This window comes from Dipodomys spectabilis, unplaced genomic scaffold, assembly GCF_019054845.1.
Source record: "Dipodomys spectabilis isolate Male_0828 unplaced genomic scaffold, ASM1905484v1 ptg000015l, whole genome shotgun sequence".
NCBI classification, from domain to species: domain Eukaryota; kingdom Metazoa; phylum Chordata; class Mammalia; order Rodentia; family Heteromyidae; genus Dipodomys; species Dipodomys spectabilis.
In genome coordinates, this window is record NW_024870692.1 from 8,729,985 (window position 1) to 8,750,102 (window position 20,118).

At 39.7% G+C, this 20,118-nt stretch overlaps 1 protein-coding gene across 2 annotated transcripts in view; it reads left to right on the plus strand.

Annotated features, from left to right (window-relative positions):
• The window catches only part of LOC122095873 (serine/threonine-protein kinase Sgk3), a 101,710-nt gene that overhangs the window by 40,817 nt on the left and 40,775 nt on the right, over positions 1-20,118 (plus strand). For both annotated transcript variants that reach the window (XM_042666188.1, XM_042666181.1), the window contains exons 2-3: positions 13,150-13,364; positions 18,467-18,550. In XM_042666188.1, the coding sequence (XP_042522122.1) occupies positions 13,269-13,364; positions 18,467-18,550 (180 nt within the window). In that variant the 5' untranslated portion in view covers positions 13,150-13,268. The remainder of the gene's footprint in view (positions 1-13,149; positions 13,365-18,466; positions 18,551-20,118) is intronic.

The following is a 20,118-nucleotide window of genomic DNA, read 5'->3' on the forward strand; positions in this document are numbered from 1 at the left end:
TGGGGTTCATTTAGAACAAAGTTTTCTTGTTTTTTGAAACTAGGCTTTAAACTAACCCAGGCTGTTCTCAAACTTTCCACCCTCTTGCGGCATCCTCCTGAGTGCTGTGATTACAGACGTGTGCTACCACACCTGGCTTAGAACAGGGTTTTTGTAAACTGACTCCTGAAGGTCCTCATTGTCAAGTGTTCAAGAGGTATCAATTGGTGTTATCACCCATTTGGAATTAATTCATCCATTCTAAATCAAATTTCTTTTCAAATGCTACAAATCACTTGATCCTTTTTTTCCTCTTTTGACCCAGGTCCTTCCACATTTTGGACAAGCAGTCTCCCCACTGAGCTACACCTTCAAGCCTCATACTAAAAGGCTGTTCAAAGAGGAGTGAAAAAAGGCACCTTTAGGGTGGGCTTAGCCTCATTTTAACCAGTTTAAAACAGTTTAAAAGTAGATCCTGTCAATTTATGTGAAACTTAAAATTGTCCTATTTGAACTATTACTTCAAGAGTACATAAACCAGAGGTAAACAAGATCTCACCTATAGTTCATTAAATGAACCATAGCTTTCCACATAGAATCTGAGAATTGAAAGAGATCTTAAAAATCAGTAAAGTTGGTCTTCACAAATAAGCATGAGGCCAAAGACCCATAATCAATGAACAGCAGCACTTAGAATGGAATTCAGCTCTGTTGATCAACAAATATAAAATCAAAGGAAGATACTGCTTCTAGTTTTGATACTTTTTTTTTTTTTGCCAGTCCTGGGGCTGGAACTCAGGGCCCAGGCACACTGTCCCTGAGCTTTTTGTGCTCAAAGCTAGTACTCTACCACTTGAGCCACAGCACCACTTCTGGCTTTTTCTGTTTATGTGGTACTGAGGAATTGAATTCAAGGCTTCATGCATGCTAGGCAAGCACTCTACCACTAAACCACATTCCCAGCCCGAAAGTTACTATTTTTATTTTTGACAGTTTTATGGTGCTATGAATGGTTTTCCTCTCAGTGGCATCCTGCTTGGTAGCTTAATTGCTTGATTCATAATCATTCTTCAGTACCTTTGATTTAAATCACTAGTCTGAAAGTTGCTACATCCATTATTGCTTTAAGAACAAGATGATGGTCTTCTTAAGCTTTGTTCAAACATGTTCTAACATTGCTTTGGTTTTGTTGTTTAAAATACAGCCCTTTTCCTCTCATGTTCAGAAGGTAAATAGCCACTATAAACAAATTGGCAGTTAGCTCTCCCTTTATATTGATGAAGTTTTTGGATTGGATAGAATACAGTCAGGAAGTTGAAGCCAGAAAGCCAACCCGAGGAAATAGGACTGGGGGTTAGAGGAGTCTGTTGCAACATTGCTTCAAACATACTTCAAAAGCATTGTGGAGTAAAATTATTTTGTGGTACTATTGTGTTAGTTGCTGACTACCCTAGTTCTTTGCAGAGCTCACTCCCTCACCTCTGGGTATTTGTTCAGATGTTAACTTCCTATTTAAACTTGGACACAATCCCACACTTCCTATAATATATATCTACTTGTTTATATATATGTATGTAGATATATAATTACTATCTGTTGTCTGTTAATGATGTTTTCCTGTTGTGTTCCCTGCTATATGCTGAGGGCCTGAAAACAAAACCTGGCACACAGAAGATATCAAATGTGTGGATCTGATATTTCCAGCAAGACTAGTAATTACTTAAGCTAATTCACTACATGTGAGTGTGTCCGTGTTCATGTGTGTTCGTGTGTGTGTGTGTGCGTGTGTGTGTGTGTGTCCGTGTCCGTCCCTGTCCTCTAGCTTGAACTCAAAGCCTGAGCACTGTCCCTGAGCTTTTATGTTCAAGGCTAGTTTCTACAATTAGGCCACAGCTCCATTTCCAGCTTTTTGCTGGTTAACTGGAGATAAGAGTCTCATGGACTTTCCTGTCCAGTCTGGCTTTGAACTGTGATCCTCAGATCTCAGCCTCCTGAGAAGCTAGCACAGGTGTGAGCCACTAGCACCCAGCCTCACTATCCTTTTGCGGTTCTCCCCGTCTCAACTTTTAGTTTTTTCTTAGTTACCAGGAATAAGACCTTGAGGCAATGTTAATTGTTCCTCCTACCTTGCACTCCACATGCAAATAGCTACCAACTTATTTCACCTGTCAGTGTGCCTTCATTTCATTATATCTTCTACACCTACGGCCCTGCAGTTCTCTTTCCAAATGCCTTTGCATCCATTTCTGCAGAATGAGATCCTAAGTGAGAAGAAGCACAATGTGATCTTGGCTTCCAGTTTTGCAAAATGTCTCCTATAGATCAAAACAGTGATTTTTTTCAACCTAGGCTTGTAAATAGGCAAGTAAGTTTTAATGGCAATGCCTTATAAAATCCCATGGTGAGTATTGCTTCATGACAGTTTGTTTTTATTAATAAGTTGGTCATTTTCTTGTTGTTGTTGTTTTTTGGGTCCCGTCCTGGGGCCTGAACTCTGGGCCTGGGCGCTGTCCCTCAGCTCTTCAGCTCAAGGCTAGTGTTCTACCGCTTGAGCCACAGCACCACTTCCAGCTTTTTTCTTTTTGCTTATGTGGTGCTGAGGAATTGAACCCAGGGCGTCAGGCATGCAAGGCAAGCGCTCTACCACTGAGCCACCTTCCCAGCCGAGTTGGTCATTTTTTTCAATGTAGCTGGACATTCAAACTGATTTAATAGCCTTTTCTGTTTAACCTGCAATGTGTCCTCATTTGCCACTCCCATCCCCATCTAGTATTTGTAGATAAGTTTTGTTGGACGTGGTTTTTCCTCTGAGTTCTGGTTGTTTTCTTAGTGACTTTATATCACAGTCCATTTTATGTTGTAATTCTTTAAGCAGTTTTCTTTCTGCTGTATATAAGCAGAAGGACAAGAAACACATACACAGAAATTTCAGTTACTATTTTTTTCCTCTCTAATTTTTTTTCTTTCCCATTACCTGGGAAGGAACCATAAGACCAACTTAGAAGCTTTATAAATAAAAGTGAATTTATTGTTCCATCTAGTAGGACTTTAAATCATTGCAGATGGAGCTTCACCAGTTATTTCAACAGAAGAAACTTACAGGGAACATGGCAGGGAAAAATCCAGTCCTAAATAAAATATGCAAATGAAGACACTGAAGTGTAGATTCTTAAGAGAGTATAGGAAGAGCAACATACCAGCACTCACATAGACAGATATGTAGAAAAGGACACACAGCCTCATGAAGCAAGCAGGACAGAATTCATGGAGCAATAGCTTTGTATTTTCTAGGGAAACATTTCTAAACTGTAGTTTGTTTTTTATATCTTAGGCACAGATAATGCTGTTTTTCTGCTTTATTTTCTAAGTTGGATAGGACTTTTTCTCTTTTTTCTTGTCTTGCATAAAGTAATTTACTTCCCTTTATTAATCTGAAGAAATAAAAGAGAAAAAATCCTTAATGTATTTTTATGGACATACAGATGTAAGATACTTAAGTTTGTTTATTGGTAAAGCTTATGGTTTTTAAATTTGCTACCAGTAAAATGTTTTAAGCTTGATGAAAGTAAAAATAAACAAAAGGAACATATATTCCATATTTAAGTTTTATCTTATTTTTTCTTGTTGCTACCCAAACTTCAGCTGGACTTTTCCATGCTAGGGCAGGGATTTTCCTATGTTTTTGATTTTGAGTGTTTTTAGATGTAGGTGTAAATTTATTTTGCCATTCTTAGAGTAAATGCAGTTTATGCCGATAGAAAAGTTAGTAGGGAATGAGAAATGTACTCGTTATCTTGCCCATGTAATTGTAACCCCTCTGTACAGTATTTTCACAATAAAAAATAAATAAAAAAAAGAAAAGTTAGTAAGGAAAATACATATAAAGTTACTAAGTTTTGGAATAGTAAAATTTTAAGCCTACATACCGTTTTTACTAATAACATAGCTAATAGTTCAGGCCCTGAAATGTTCTACAATTTCAGTAAGTATTATAATTTACATAATTGGTTATACTTTGTATGCTTGAGGAGATAGCTTCTAATGTGCTAACCAATGAAGTTTATTCTCTGAAGAATGTGAAAACAAAAGCTTTGGAGTAAAGTTTTCTTTATCATACTACATAAGCACCTGTGTTTATTGAGTTCTCCTTGTTTCTAGAACACCTTTTAAAAATAATAAACACCAGGCTGGGAAGGTGGCTCAGTGGTAGAGTGCTTGCCTTGCATGCCTGAAGCCCGAGGTTCGATTCCTCAGCACCACATAAGCAAAAAGAAAGAAGCCGGAAGTGGCGCTGTGGCTCAAGTGGTAGAGGGCTAACCTTAAGCTGAAGAGCTGAGGGACAGCACCCAGGCCCAGAGTTCAGGCCCCAGGACCGGACCCCCAAAAATAAAGAAAAAAAATAAACACCTTTTTCCACTGGGGCACATGGGAAAGATCCATCCTTGTACCCTACAAGCACTATGTAAGTAAATCTAGGTTTTCAGTAAAGATTTTATGCAGATACCATAGCATAGTAGTATGTATAATGATGGAAATGATGCAGTAAAGAGAGAAAGTGATGATTCCGGTTACTACTTTGAAGATCTCATCAGCACTCCTCTGCATATTGGAATTTCCAATGTCTCTACCTGTTAAATGAATAAGCAAAAACAGTGGATTGGTGTGCGTGTGTGCGTGCGTCCGTCCGTCTGTCTGTGTCTGTGTCTGTCTGTCTGTCTGTCTGTCTGTCTGTCTGTGTGCATTTTTGCATGGTCCTGGGGCTTGAACGAACTCAAGTCCTGGGCACTGTCCATGAGCCTTTTCACTCAAAACTAGTGCTCTACCACTTGAGACATAGCTCCACTTCTAGTTTTTTGGTATTTATTGGAGATAAGAGTCTCATCCTTAGATCTCAGCCTTGTGAGTTGTTAAGATTATCGGAGTAAGCCACTAGCACTGGGCAAATCCAGTGTCATATTAGGTATTGCTAGGTGCACAGCACCTAGTAGTGAATAAGTCAGTTTTTAACCCTAGTTGGGAAGCTGTCAGTAATCAAGTAAAATGCAATCCTAAATGTAATCCTTTAATGCTAAAATGAAAATGAACAGGTGATGATTGAGATTTAGTGGGAGCAAGTGCTTTAGTTAGTGTATTCTAGAAAGAAATGACATTTAAATAAAAGCTTCCACGTGACAAGAAGTCACAGTACAAGAGACAGCATATAGATGTGGCAAGGTTTGGTATATGTTACCTAGGGAAGATGGTGCTGATGGAGTCCCGGGAATGGAGTGGGAGAGACCTGGTGGGTAGAGCTTGCGAAATAGGAAGCTGGACAGAGGTGGGGTGGGGGGGACTGTCAGCAACAATTTAGTTTGGATTTTCGTTCTAAGGGTTGTGAGAAATCATGGGAAGGATGTAAGCAGAGAGCGAGAAGAGCAGATTTATAGTGTTTCAGTTTTAGGCTACTGTGTGCAGAATGGATTGGAAGGGGGTAGAAAGAGATGGCAGATTGGAAATTCTCTGAGGAATTCTGAGATGATGGTCCTTGTTGACTTTGTTATTAGTTTTGTGCCTCCTCACTATGAATTTTCCTCCTACCCTCTGCAGTCACTAGGAATTGTCCTTGGAGTATTCTGTGTTCACATCTGCCTTGCGAGATGTACTGGGAATGTGGCTCTTAATGGGAAAGCTTGGGAAGTGGGGAAATGGTGCCACCATTGTTGTGAGTGAACCCAAGACTGTGACCTTGGGGGGGCTGAGAATAGGTAGAACTTGGTGGTCACTGCTACCATTCCTCTGTTAGTTCTGGACCAAGTGATAGAACGGGTTACCAGTGGAGGAAGTTTAGGGCCTTCTGTCATACCCCGACAATTTATGGAAGACAAAAGACTGCCATAGTTACTTTTACCTCCTTAGTTCCCACCCCTAAATATCTATATTAATATAGTGTTCATTTCAGGGAATCAGCACACTTGTGGTTTTTGTTGAGGTTCTTGGACCCTCCTTTCAAATTGCTGGTTACACTGTTTCTCTTTGTTATGTTAGTCCCAACTATCACTTTTCTTTATCAAGAATCAAAAGGTAACTTAAATAAGAGATATGATAAGCATAGGAAAAACTGGAACTGCTTTGTGATTACAGAATAAAAGAAAAATCAAAGGGAGGTGGGAGTAGGAATTAAAGGAAGGATATATTAGTAAGGAAGGAAAACAGGAAAAGTTGTAACTGATTTATCATGTGATATGTATGCCAGGAAGAAGGTTACTATGTATCTTTCACTGGTAGATCCTGTTAGATTTTTTTTTAAATCTGTTCTGCAGTGAACTTAATTTACAGATGTGACAAAGATGTGCTTTGTTTTTGTTGAAACATTTTGGCTGTGTTTGGAGCTAGTATCCTGAGAGGAGAAAATGAACAGATACAAGTTATTACTATTACAGTAGACTTTCAGTTCCAATAGCGGTTAGTTTGGGATTAGAATTTCCTGAGAATGTGCTTTTAGTGTAATTTAAAATAGAAACCATTCACTTATTCTGTTCCTTTCTCAGGACTAATGCCTTTCCCCATCAACTAAGCCCTTTTGTTAATTCCTGGGCCTGTCTCCAGTTCCCAAACTAGTTCCTCACTAATCTCCATGCCATGATTTCAAACATTATTTATTTTAAAAGTAATGTAGAGCAGACTTAGCTTCATAGTCAAGAGGAGGTACAGAGATTTCCTGTGTATGCCTGTTCTTCCCAGGTACTGTTAACCTCCATTATCAATGTCCATCCATCAGAGTGGTTCATTTGTTGCAGTTGTTGAACCCACCTTATCATATTTTAATCAACGAAAGCCCATAGTTTATATTGAGATTATCTTTTGGGTTACATATATTCTGTGAGTATGGACAAACGTATATGTTATGAACCTACCATTAACATGCACATAGGTGAATAGTTATACATATATATGTTTGTTTGTTTAGTGCTGGTCCTGGGGCTTGAACTTGGGGCTTGGATGTTGTCTCTGAGCCTTTTTTCTCAAGGCTAGTGCTGTACAACTTGAGCCACAACTTTTAGCATTTGGGTAGGTTATTGGAGATAAGAGTCTCATAGACTTTCCTGCCTGGGTTAGCTTTGAACTGAGATTCTGAGATCTTAGCCTCCTAAGATTATAGACTAGCTACTGGAACCTGACTGGTATCAATCTTTTTGTTTTTTTTGGTTGGTGTGGGTCTTGAACTCTGGGCCTGGGCCCCGTCCCTCAGCTCTTCAGCTCAAGGCTAGCTCTCTACCACTTGAACCACAGCGCCACTTATGGCTTTTTCTGTTTATGTGGTGTTGAGGAATTGAAACCAGGACCTAATGCATGTGAGGCAAACACTTACTGAGCCACCTTCCCAGCCCCTGGTATCCATCTGGGCCTGTCTCCAGTTTCTCACTAATCTCCATGCCTTGCTCAGAATATGTGTATATTTCAAACATTATTTAAAAAATAATGTAGAGCAGATTTAGCTTCATAGTCAAGAGGAAGTATCTTTTGCCTATATTTTCTGACAGACTCTGGCTTGTCTTGTCAATTTCTTGGTATTCTTTGATGTTTCATGCTTTGGTGTTATATCTAGAAAAGCATATTAAATCTAATGTCCATCTAGGTTTTCTCTTCTTTTATGTCTTTTATGTGCATGAATTTTCTTTTGTATTTTCTAACTTCCATCTTTAGGTACTGTTCTCAATACACCAGTGCCTTGTCTATCCCCACTGAAGAAAATTAGCTCTTCCAGACCTATGGGGTTGAGATAGCTTGTTTTTATTTCCCTTTGCTACTGGCTGGTTTAAATGACCAACCCTCTATCTGCTGTATTAATTAAGAGTGGATATTAATACCTGTATCTACCTTAGTCTGGGTAGGACACACTAGAACTGTAAACTCTTTACAGTATGTGAATGAATAGGGGTCTGCAATTTCTTAGAGATAAAGGCAGAAGAATCTTTTGACCTTTCCATTAAAGAAAATTTTATCTTACCTCAAACAAAATGGGAAAGAGCCCAGACTAATTGGCATATAAATAGACAAGATGAAAAACAAGAAAATTATTTTTAAGTCTTAACTAATTTCCACTTATTTTAAGAAGTGTTTGGATCAATAAAACTTTGACCTAAAAATTTGGGTGGTTTTCTACCATGTTCATCCATGTTGCTATTTTTTTTTCTTTTCTCAAAAAATGGCTATTATAAATGTGATGTACAGAAGGATTACCATTTCGTAAGTCATTACTTTTTGGACAGTATCACCCCCTCCTTTGCTCTTTCCTAGTTTTACCTCCCATCCCCACCCACAAGTTATCTAGTTCATTTTCAATATTGTGTCTGCCCTGTGCACTCCTGGATTTTTTTCATTCTTTCTTCCTCCATTTCTGTGTCACCCTTACCTCTTCCCCCAAAAACAGATAATCAAACAACACCAAAAACTCTTATTTCCATTTCCTGGAATTCATTTCAATAGATACTATTTTATATGATTGGAGGCATTATACCTTGGGATTCCTCCCCTGAGAGTATCCTCTTTTGGTTTCAGTGTGAATGCCAAAAGTCCTATATAATTAATCATTTTCCATTGTATTTTAGATATAGCTTCTGCATATAAGAGAAAACATGTGCCATTGGTCTCTTTGACCTTGGCCTACATCACTTCACATGATTTGTTCTAGGTCCATCCATTTCCCTATAAATAACATAATATTATTCTTTAATGGTTGTGTAAAATACCACATTTTTTTTCTTTACTTGTCTATTGTTGAGCTCTGGGCTGTTTCCATACCTTGGCTATAATAGTGCAGCAATGAACATGGATGTGCAAGTGTCTTTATGGTATGCTGGCTTGTGATGTTCTGGGTGGTCGCCGAGGAGTGGTATTGCTAGGTCAGAGGGAAGATCTATGTTTAGACCACTGTCCAGAGTGGTATACTAGTTTACATTCCTACCAACAGGACATCCCTGCCAGCATTTGTTGTTTAAAATCAACGATGTTGGTCAATCTAACCTCAGTTTTGATTTGCATTTCCTTTATGACAAGGGATGTTGAGTATTTCCTCATATGTTTCTTTGCCATTTTTAACTCTTCCTATAAGAAGTCTCTCCTTAGCTCCTTTGCCCATTTAGTGATTGGTTTATTAGTGTTGGGAGGGGTTAATTTCTTGTATATTTTGGATATTAGGCCTTTGTTGGATTTATTTGCTGGTAATGAACTTTTCCCAGTCTATTGGCTGTCTTTTTAGTTTAGTAACTGTCTTTTGCTGTGCAGACCTTTTTATTTTGATGTAATTCCATTTGTTAAGTCTCTCTTCTGTCTTTTCTTCCTTGAATTTTTTTAAAAAAAATTTTGTTGGTCATGGGGCCTAAACTCTGGGTCTGGGCGCTGTCCCTCAGCTCACGCTGGCTTTTTTTTGCATGTGTGGTGCTGAGGAATCGAACCCAAGGCCTCATGCATGCAAGGTAAGCACTCTACCACTCAGCTACCTTCCCAGCCCTGAAAATTTTTTTCAAAGAAAGGTAAAACCCTTTCTTTTCTAAAAATATAACTTTGGCAATATCCTTTTATCTGTCCTTTTTGTTTTATAATTTAGCCCATGTTTGTCCATGTGATAAAGGAAGTGTTCAGAGGCTGTTGTTTACAGTTCTTGGCGAGATGTATGTAATATAATGTGATATATTGAGGAAAAAGCAAGGGCAGCAAGCTTCCCAGCCCTGACTCCTCATGGTGGCAGAATCAGAAATCTGCCTTCCTATATGGCTTGATTTCTGTTAATCCAATTGCCTTCTGAATACCCAGTGTTCTCTTCACTTCCAAAGAAGAGATTCTAGAAAGGGTGATTTAGAAAAGAATGCATGTCAAAGTAGCATAACAAATTGACAGATGTAGAGTATGATCTGGGCTTTGGGGTCAGGGTGTGATCATATGAAAGTACTCCTCATAACCCGAGTTTCTTTCCTTTTCCTCTCCTCTTCCTCCTCCTCTCCTCTTCCTCTACCTAATCTCCCTTCCCTTTCCCCCTCCCCTCCTTTCTCTTGCCTTTCTTGGGGCTTGAACTCAGGGCCTGGATGCTGTTCCTGAGTTTCTTTTGCTCAAGACTTGTGCTCCACCACTGGAGCCACAGCTCTGCTTTTGGCTTTTTTGTTCATTTATTGAAGTTAAGAGTCTTACAGACTTTCCTGCCAGGCTGGCTGATCTGAGATCTGATGTGATCCTCCGATCCCAGCCTCCTAAGTACCTAGGATTACAGGTGTAAGCCACCAGTGCCCAGCTATCCTAGGTTTATCTGTAAAATGAGCATAATGATAAATATGTCAGGAGTTGATTGGAGGATTGGATGAGCTGTTAGGTGTGAATTCTTAAAATATTATATCCTGGATCCAAAGGAGACTCCAAGACACCCAGTTAAAGGAGCTAGGGACTTTATTACAGCCACACAGGGTCTGCTTCCTACTACCAGGAAAGTAGGAGAAAGGCCTTGAGCTCAGTGTAAGATAGATTTTTATAGGGGTAGGTTACATTGAGTTACATAGACAAGCCATGCAAGGCAGGTTTGACACATTTTCATTGGTTATGTTTATATGACCTTTAAATTCATTTGTTCTTTATAGTAAATATCATACATAGTAATTTGCAATAGGCTGCCCATAGTGGGACCACTCGGTGGTGGTCTGCAATTGGAGGACAGAGGTGATGTCACCTGTGGGCTTAAGGCCTTGCTACTGAGGCAAGCAAGCAAAGTTACAGAAGCAGAAGTATAGCCTTGCGTCACAAGAGCATAAGCAAAACATAATCTTGATTGGTCAGCATGATGATACTGTCAGTGCTATTGACACTATTACAGAAATGATTTCTTCTGACTAATACAACAACTCAGTGCAGCTGGTGATAAGCCTCAAGGTTGTCAGTAGCCTTCTGAAAAGCTGCCAGCTTGGTAAACTTGAGTGAGGGAGAGATGCTTTTTAGCAAGGATGGGAAAGAGGCAGAGGCTGACTACTGGTCAGCCTTTGTCTGGGGTTTTTCTTTACCAAGAGTTTTGCCCTTTATCAATAATTTTTTTTTTCTGTCAGTCGTGGGGCTTGAACTCTGGTCCTGGGAGTTGTCCCTGTGCTCTTCAGCTCAAGGCGAGTGCTCTACCGCTCTACAATTTCAGCCACAGCTTCACTTTTGGCTTTTTTTTTTCTTTTTCCTTTTTTTTTTTCTTGTAGTTAATTGGAGGTAAGAGTCTCATGGAGTTTCCTGCCTTGTCTGGCAGATCTCAGCCTCCTGAGTAGCTAGGACTACAGGCGTGAGCCACCAGCGCCCGGCTTATCAATAATTTTGTTCTGTTTTCTGATTTCACATTTTTGTTCTCATGGATACCCTTCTTTTCCAAGGAAAGGGGGTTGAGGGAGAGAATAAATTTCCAATAGCAGGAGGGACTGAGACCAGACAATAGGAGAAACTTTCTGCCAGTGAATATCAACTCAGAAATTTTAAAAAATGGTCAGGCACTGGTGGCTCATGCCTGTAATCCTAGCTACTCAGGAGGCTGAGATCTGAGGATCGAGGTTCAAAGCCAGACTGGGCAGGAAAAGCCATGACACTCTTATCTCCAATAAACCGCTAGAAAAACCAGAAGTGGTGCTGTGGCTTAAGCGGTAGAGTGCTCACCTTGAGCTGAAGAGTGCAAGGACAGCGCCCAAGCCACGACCGACAAAAAAAAAAAGTATATATATACAAAAACAGCACTGGTATTAGCATCAATTAAGTTAGGATCTTGACGTCAGCACTTTTGATAATATTGGTCTAGGTAATGTTTTGTTGTAGGCAGTTAATTCATTGTTCATGGTTACCATCATTCCTGATCTTCCTATACTGAGACAATGAAGTGTCTCTAGATGTTACAAGATATCCTCTTGGGCAAAATTATAGTCTGGTCTCCTATCTCTCAGAGATAGGATTCAATAACTTCTGGAAGGATTTTGTGTATTTCCCTTTCTGCAGTCACCCTGGGGAATTGCTGTATATTGCAGTTGGACAAGTCCTGAAGAAAGATCAACAGAATATGCTGTGGCCTTGTACTGAGTCACAATAATCTCATGTTTGATCTTCTTTGATCTTCCCATACATGCTTCCCAGACTCTTGTTGATAAACATTGTTGAGATTGTTCAGATTTTATGGTAGAGAAGCAATGTTCTCTTCAGAGTAGTCCTGGAACTCATTTTTGTAACCTTTTGAATTAGGACACAATGGAAGATAGAAGAAATAGGTAGTAAGGAGAATTTTGGTAACCCTTGGAAAGCAACTCCTTTGGGAGAGGAGAATTGAGAGTATTGGTTCCTTTGAGGGGTTCAGGTAGCAGGAAGTTCATGGTTCAGAATCATTCTGCATTCTGGCCATTGCCCTTATGTTAGCATTCAAGACTTTTGCAAGACTGCTCTGCGATATACAAAACTCTTGAGAGGTAAAAGAGGCTCTAAATAGTCACAGATTTTCCACCTATTTGAGAATTTATAGAATTTGACTTATCTTGCAATTCTCAGAGATAACCAGAAGTAACCTCAGCCCATATTACAATCTCTGAAGTCTGTACTTTGATCAGCCATTTGAATTTCTAGTGGCCTTCCTTCTACCAGTACTCCATCTTGTGACTCCCTATGCAGGATGTAATTTGAGGGATCATGAGAGCACTCTGCTGTCCTCCCTCTATCTGAAGCTTATCAGAGTACTGCTCAAATATACATCCTATTTTGAGTGGCCATTTTCCTGAGCTGCTGCTGCTGCTGCTGCTGTTCCTCCTCCTTTTTTTTTTTTTTTTTTTGGCAGCACTGAATTTTGAATTCTGGGCCTCATACTTCCAAAGTAGTCCCTCTATCTGTGCCACAGCCTTTTTGACTTATATATTCAATATATATGTTTGGGGTATTTTTTGGTGTGGGCTTCCTCTGTAGCTGGAGTAGCAGATGTGCCCAGGTTTTTGTTGGTTGGGATGAGGTTTTACAAACCATTGCCTTCAGAAAGGGTTTGGGATGGATAATTTACCTTAATATTTAATCTAAGGTACAATAAGACTTAGGAAAACAAGTAAATTCTTGCCAGAAGAAACACAAAATAGAACCTATATACAAGGAATGACTAATCACAGTAGCATTTTAAAATTGTTTGCTAATCCTTTGTTTTTTTTGTTGGTTAAGGTTGCATGATGGAATTTGAACATTACCTCAAGAGGTTTCATATTTTGGATTAGTTAATTGTGCTCATCCTCTGCTGATCATTTCTTTGGACACATTTTTTGGTGTCTTTTGATTTATTAATGCAAAGAGATTATACCATGGACCACAAGGAAAGCTGTCCAAGTGTAAGCATTCCCAGCTCTGATGAACACAGAGAGAAAAAGAAGAGGTTTACTGTAAGTATGTAATGTGAAGCATTTGGGAAAATTGATTCTAGAGAATATTTCCATTTCCAGTTTTTTTGTTCTTGTGTCACCTAGAATGTCCTTCCTTTCTTCATTTACTTCTGTTAATCTATCTTCCACGAAGCCTTTCCTGGCTTTAAAGCAAACAAACTGTCCTTTTTACTATTGATTTATTTTTGCCACTTTTATTCCCTTGGAGAACCTTAAGAAATTATCTCATAAACTCTTTTAGCCAAATGTGCCTGTAGATACATGCTGATATAGACACTAGTAGTTTTGTGTGCACTGTCAGTGGGTGTAGACTTCTGATATTACCTATTTCTTGCTATCTTGAAACATCCATTCATATCTTTTCTTATGACATTCATTACTTTCTACCTGTTTTTTGTAATCTTAAAGGTGAAGACTATTTCTAATTTTGTGTTATTTATTCTGGTTGTATTAGGGTTTGAACTCAGGGTTTTACATTTGTTAGGCAGTCTCTATTATAGGACTTTATAAGGAGTATGCACAATGGGAGATTAACTCAAAATATAGAGTTTCCTTATGGGTTCAATTTCCAGTACAGGGAGAGGTGGGGAAAGAAAGAGTAAGCACAATGAATATTTGCCGAATCAGTGTTATTGGTGACCATTATTGGAAAATGCTTTTTTAGTCCAATTAGTATATGTGGAGATCTCCTGCCATCCTTTCTCCTGGAAAAAAAGAGTACTTATTTTGTTTACGATTGACTTGGTCTCCCTTGTAAATACATGACCTCTAAAGAGCAAGACGATCCATCAAGGTATGGTTAAAGATAACACATTTATTGACACTATTTACACCAGAAAGGGGGCCTGCAACTACCTCGTCCTGGGTTAGATATCCAGCACCAAGAGCAGCCTTTTTTTTTTTGGTCGGTCGTGGGGCTTGAACTCCGTCCGGCCTGGGCGCTGCCCCTCAGCTCTTCAGCTCAAGGCCAGGCTTCGCAGCTTGAGCCACCGCCACTTCCGGCTTTCTGAGTGATTTATTGGAGATAAGAGTCTCGCGGACTTTCCTGCCCAGGCTGGCTTTGAACCGTGATCCTCATAGCTCAGCCTCCTGAGTAGCTAGGATGACAGGCGGCCAGCCCCCAACCTTTATTAGTGGTCTGCAAACCTCCAGCCCCAGACCTCCAAAGCGCCAGACCCCGAAGGGGAAGGCTTTTCCTTTTCTTCCCTCCCTCCTCCTCCTCCGCAGGTCTCGCCACTCTCCACAGGCCTGCCCTGCTCTTCTACCGAGGCTTTCCCCTCCTGCTGTCTGTCTCCACTCCATGTCTCCTTTCTCTGTCGCTCTAGTTCTTCGTTACTCTCTCCCCCCTACTCTCTTCAGGACTCCCGATTTTCCCCCCTCAGTTTTCCTGCTAACGGTTTCCAACTGCCATTCATGCTCCTCCCCCAAGCTGCCCACTGTCCAATCACTTCTTGACAGCTCGCCATGTGGGGCTCAAGGCCCCACCCACTCCAATAGCATGCTCCGCCCCTTTTGTGGCATGGCAGGCCTCGGAGGGCCGCCCCATGGTGATGTCAGCCTCTTGATGCCCCGCCCCCTCCAGCGAGCCTGTCTACCAGGCCACGCTGATTATGCCCCTCCCCCTTATTACACTATCATCCCCTACTCCTGTCTATGTATTGACTAGTATAGAGAAATTCATGTAACTTTAATTCTGTTTAGCACTGAGTTTGATCTAGGTAAAAATTTCCTGTCTGTATTAATTATGCTATCATGGTCTTACTTGAGCTCTTACTTTTCCCAAAGGTTGGCAAGTTGGTTTATTTGAGGAGAAGTGTCCCCTTTCATAGTGAATGTTGAGTAGATAACAGTTCTCAAGACAACCTAGTGAAGGTATTGTATTCTTGTCATCCTGCTAGATCTTTATGGATCCCATTGTAGACTGCCCGGTCTGGCATATATCCAGCTATGGTTTACATGGTCAAGCCATGTGGCACTTTACCAGCATCTGTTATGGCAGCTGCATTAGATGGACTGACTGGGAAATCTCTTCTTTGTTGGCCTATATGAAGTTTCATGGTGTTTTCCATAGCTAAGGAGCACCCTGAACCTGTGGCATACCCTTTCTTGTTCTTTTGGCTTAGTAGTCCACCCTAATGAGTGGTCCCCTCTAATGAAGGAGGTCAGCTGACCTTCGCTAGTTTAGCTCCATGACAACTGGCATAGAATCTTGGTCACATGGGAGTTGGGGAAAGCTTAAGAGTTAAACCCTTTGACCAGTCCACTCTGCTTTCTTAACTGTAGAGGTGGGGGCTAGGTCTCCCCCAAATGATGGCTTCCTCCCAAAGTCCCAACAGGGATTTGCCAATATAGCCCTGTGGCTCTCTGCTCTGTCTTCCTAATCAAACACAGTGCTCATATCTTTCACTAAAACCTAGAGCTGAGAGATTGGAGTGTGTCACTGTTATTTACTTCTCCAGCCTCTGGGTTGCAAAGATATTTTAGACAGTATGTGTTTGTTACACATTTGTACAAATCTATTTTTAGTAATATCACATTGGGAAAAAAGTTGTTATACCTTGGATAAAATAGTTCAGACTGAGTTTTCCTTCCTTCTCTCATCTTTGTTTCCCCCACATTTGGGCCAATCTGTCTTTAGGGAATGTCTTCACATGTTGCCCTGTTTGACAGAAGTTTATACATTGCAAATGTAGACAGATTATCTCAGGTGTTCTTTACTTTTTCAGGGTAGAGGTATTTCTATATCTTCTATGAAAGGACCAGAGTTGCCTTTAGCAACACTCTTGCCCAGCTGTTCTCAACTGGACCCTTAGTTCTCAAAAACACTGTCTTAAGTCACATTGTTCATTTACTTCCTTCAGATATTCCCAAGTGTTTTCTCATGTAAGAAACTTTTTCTTACACTAGCAATATAAATTATCGCCTTCACACCTTCTTGACCTCTTTCACTCTGTCTTGCTTGCCCTACTAAATTTAATAGTGATTATTACCACCTGACATAATTTGTGTTTATTTGTGTATACATTGTCTGCTAGAATGCAGAATCCTATTCTCAGGCCATTCATATAGTTTTCATAGATTCATGCATTGTATTCCAGCATGTCTTACCATAAACCAAGTCTATATTTTGATTTATCCATGTGATTAAATTGTCAGTAAGTTTCTATATTATTCCAGATACTATTCTAGGCCCTTTGGGAGATTCAGTGAGTAGCAAAATTAACACAGCCCCAGCTCTTAAAAAATTTAGATTTTTGTGGAGCAAGGCAGACACTGAAGTAATACTCAGAAAAAGAGATGATTTCATATTGTAATAACAAGCATACTGCTCTCTGAGATATCTGGCTTATCTTGCTGAATACTTAAAAATTTTGAAGTTGTTTTCTTTTATACCTAGTAATGTTTTCTTAGAATGTATTTAATAAGCACCTATTTATAATCACACTGTTAATAACTTTGCAAAGCTTGTTACTGTAAATAAATTTGTTACAGAGTCTGTCCATCCTGAAACTTAAAACTTGGTTTTAGTCTTGGCCACTTAACCCTACAAGGGTCCATTCTCCACTCCAAAAAGTCAACACAAAGAACTTAAAAAGCTCATAATCATATAAACCTAAGGGTTTTTTTATAGCAGTGCTGATTCCAGGCTGTTTAAATGGGTCTGTAATCTCTTAGTTTAGTTCACTGGCACCTTAAGTAGATCTTCTACTTTTCCTTCTGTATTCCATATGTTTGAGGGATGCTTATCTTAAAATCAGTTCTGACACTTTACATGTAGTAGCTCTCTCTCCCTCTTAATTTAGCTTGATTCCTAGATTCCATGCTGTGTCCAATCTATTTATTCATCCCCGTCTGAGTGAAACATCCATTGTCCATGTGACTACTACGAGTGACTGCCTCATCATCAGTGCAGCTTTAAACAATATTACAGAAGTCATACAATGTAACCACACATAATATCAAAGCTGTGTTTTCCTCATAGTATCCAATATGATGTTGTGAATGGAAATTATCTTTGATGGGAAAGGGTAATTGATACACATAGGTGGGTCTGTCTTAAACCAGGTTTTCTCTTCTAAGTTGTCTGGTTGTGAACAATTAAATAGAAACTTCAAAAGCAACCCATATCTCTCCTTAGTCATAATTGTAAAACAAGAGATAACCAAAACTACATCAGCCAGCCTTTCTTCATATACCTGGATCTTGTTACATTATACCCTTTAGAAATTATACAAAATCTTTGGGGCCTCAAATTCTTCCTCATATTTATATGTGTTAAATTATATTCTGAGAGTACCTGTGCAATGAATAATGAGAGTCAATTCTCTAACCATTTGATACTAGTTCTGGTACACAGAGGATAAAAGATTTTAATTTTATTCTTGGTTATATGTTTTTTAAGCTATCATTCCTGTCTATTGGGATTTGTAATATTTTGCTTCGTAGAGTTGTTGATTATGATTATGTGAGATTATATATAAGAAAACATTAGCCATATGTAAGAGGGTATTAGAAATCTAACAAAATTTTTGTTTGGAAAAAATACTGGGTAAAATATGACTTGGAAGGAGCCAAGTAATGATGGCTTATGCCTGTAATCCTAGCCCATGAGTCTGAAATCAAAGGTTCAAGGTTCAAAGCTAGCCCAGGCTGACAAATCCAACAGATTCTCACCTCCAGTTAACCAACAAAAAGCCAGAACTAACACTGGCTTAAGTGGTAGAGAGCAATGAGCAAAAAAGTCAAACGAGAGTGTGAGGCCATGAATTCAAATCTCAGTACTGGCATTGGGGGTGAAAAAATGACCCAGAAGATGATAGCTAGTAGTTGAGTGATTATGTTGTGCCAGACTAAACAGCAGTAATACTGGGTCAGAAAAGAAGAATATGACATCAATTGAATCTCAGCTGTTTTATTGTTGGGAAAATATCTGAAACAAAAAAACGTAAAATGTTAGAATTCAGTAGATCTAAATAATGAGCCCATACATGTTTGTTGTGTTATTCTCTGAAGATTAGAGAGGAATGTCATAGCACTTTAAAATATCAGCTTTTGGTAGGATGAAAGTTTCAGTTTATTAAATTCTGCTTTTATTTCCACAGGTTTATAAAGTTTTGGTCTCTGTAGGCAGGAGTGAATGGTTTGTCTTCAGGAGATATGCAGAGTTTGACAAACTTTACAATACCGTAAGTCATACTCTACAAGATTTCTTTCAAAACAGACACATCCCAAACAAAGATTGTTAGAGAGAGAGAGAGATTGTGTGTGTGTATGTGTGTGTGAGTGTGTGAAAGAGAGAGAGACAGACAGACAGACAGACACACACACACATGGAAAAGGGGAAAGATTCTTCAAAAATATTCTAACTATAAATAGGGTTACAGGTGGACCCATTACAACAATGAGATGTACAAGACGTTATGTCAAAAAACGAACTTTACAACTTTGGTGGGGGGTGGGGGTGGAGGGGTGGAGAGGGGAAGGATTGGGAAGGGGAAACAAAGGAGGAGGCAACAATGCTTGATAAGAAATATACTCACTATCTTGCCCAAGTAACCCCTCTGTATGGTATTTTCACAATAATAATAAAAAAATAACTATAGGCTGGAACTGTTGAGCAGTTCCAAATACTACTGGAAATAGAACTTGGATGAACACTTCAAAATAGATTTTTTTTTCTGGTGTTGGGGTTTGATGTTCACTCGGCTTACCTGCTTGACTAATGCTCTACCAATTGAGCAATGCCTCCAGCCTGTCTTTTGGCTGGTTATTTCTGAGCTGTAATCTCACAAACTTTTCTGTCCAGACTAACTTCAAACCATAAATCCTCCAGATCTTACCCTCCTGAGTAGCTAGGATTATAGACATGAGCCATTGCTGCCTGGCTTGCAGATTACTTCTTAAATAAACTAGAATGAATCAAATAGTATCTAGCTGCAGCACTTGCTGTCCCTTGTTAGACTTCTAACTTCTTTCTTTTTTTTTTTTCTTTTTTTTTGGGTCCGGTTGTGGGGCCTGAACTCTAGGCCTGGGTGCTGTCCCTCAGCTCTTCAGCTCATGGCTAGCACTCTACCATTTGAGTCACAGCGCCACTTCCGGCTTTTTTCTTTTTGCTTATGTGGTGCTGAGGAATCAAACCCAGGGCCTCAGGCATGCAAGGCAAGCGGTCTACCACTGAGCCACCTTCCCAGCCCCAAGACTTCTAACTTCTTATCTAACATTTTACTGTAGCTTTATTTGTTCCAAGTAATATTGAAATGACTTGCAAGTTTTTTTTTTTTTTTTTTGCCAGTCCTAGAGCTTGCACTCAGGGCTTGGCACTGTCCCCTGAGCTTCTTTTTTTTTTTTTTGGGTCTGGTCGTGAGGCCTGAACTCTGGGCCTGGGCGCTGTCCCTCAGCTCTTTAGCTCAAGACTAGCGCTCTACCTCTTGAGCCACAGCATCATTTCCGGCTTTTTTTTTTTTTTTTTTTTGCTTATGTGGTGCTGAGGAATCGAACCCAGGGCCTCAGGCATGCAAGGCAAGCGCTCTACCACCTTCCCAGCCCCAACTTGCAAGTTTTAATTGAGTTTTGAAAAATATTGTAATTTTAAAGTAACATTTATTTGTCCTTATGTAAAATTAGTACAGAGCTTAGAAAATCTGGATAACAGGTACTGGTGGCTCATGCCTGTAATCCTAGCTACTCAGGAGGCTGAGATTTGAGTATTGCTGTTAAAAGCCAGCCCAGGCAGGAAAGTCCATGAGACTCTTAT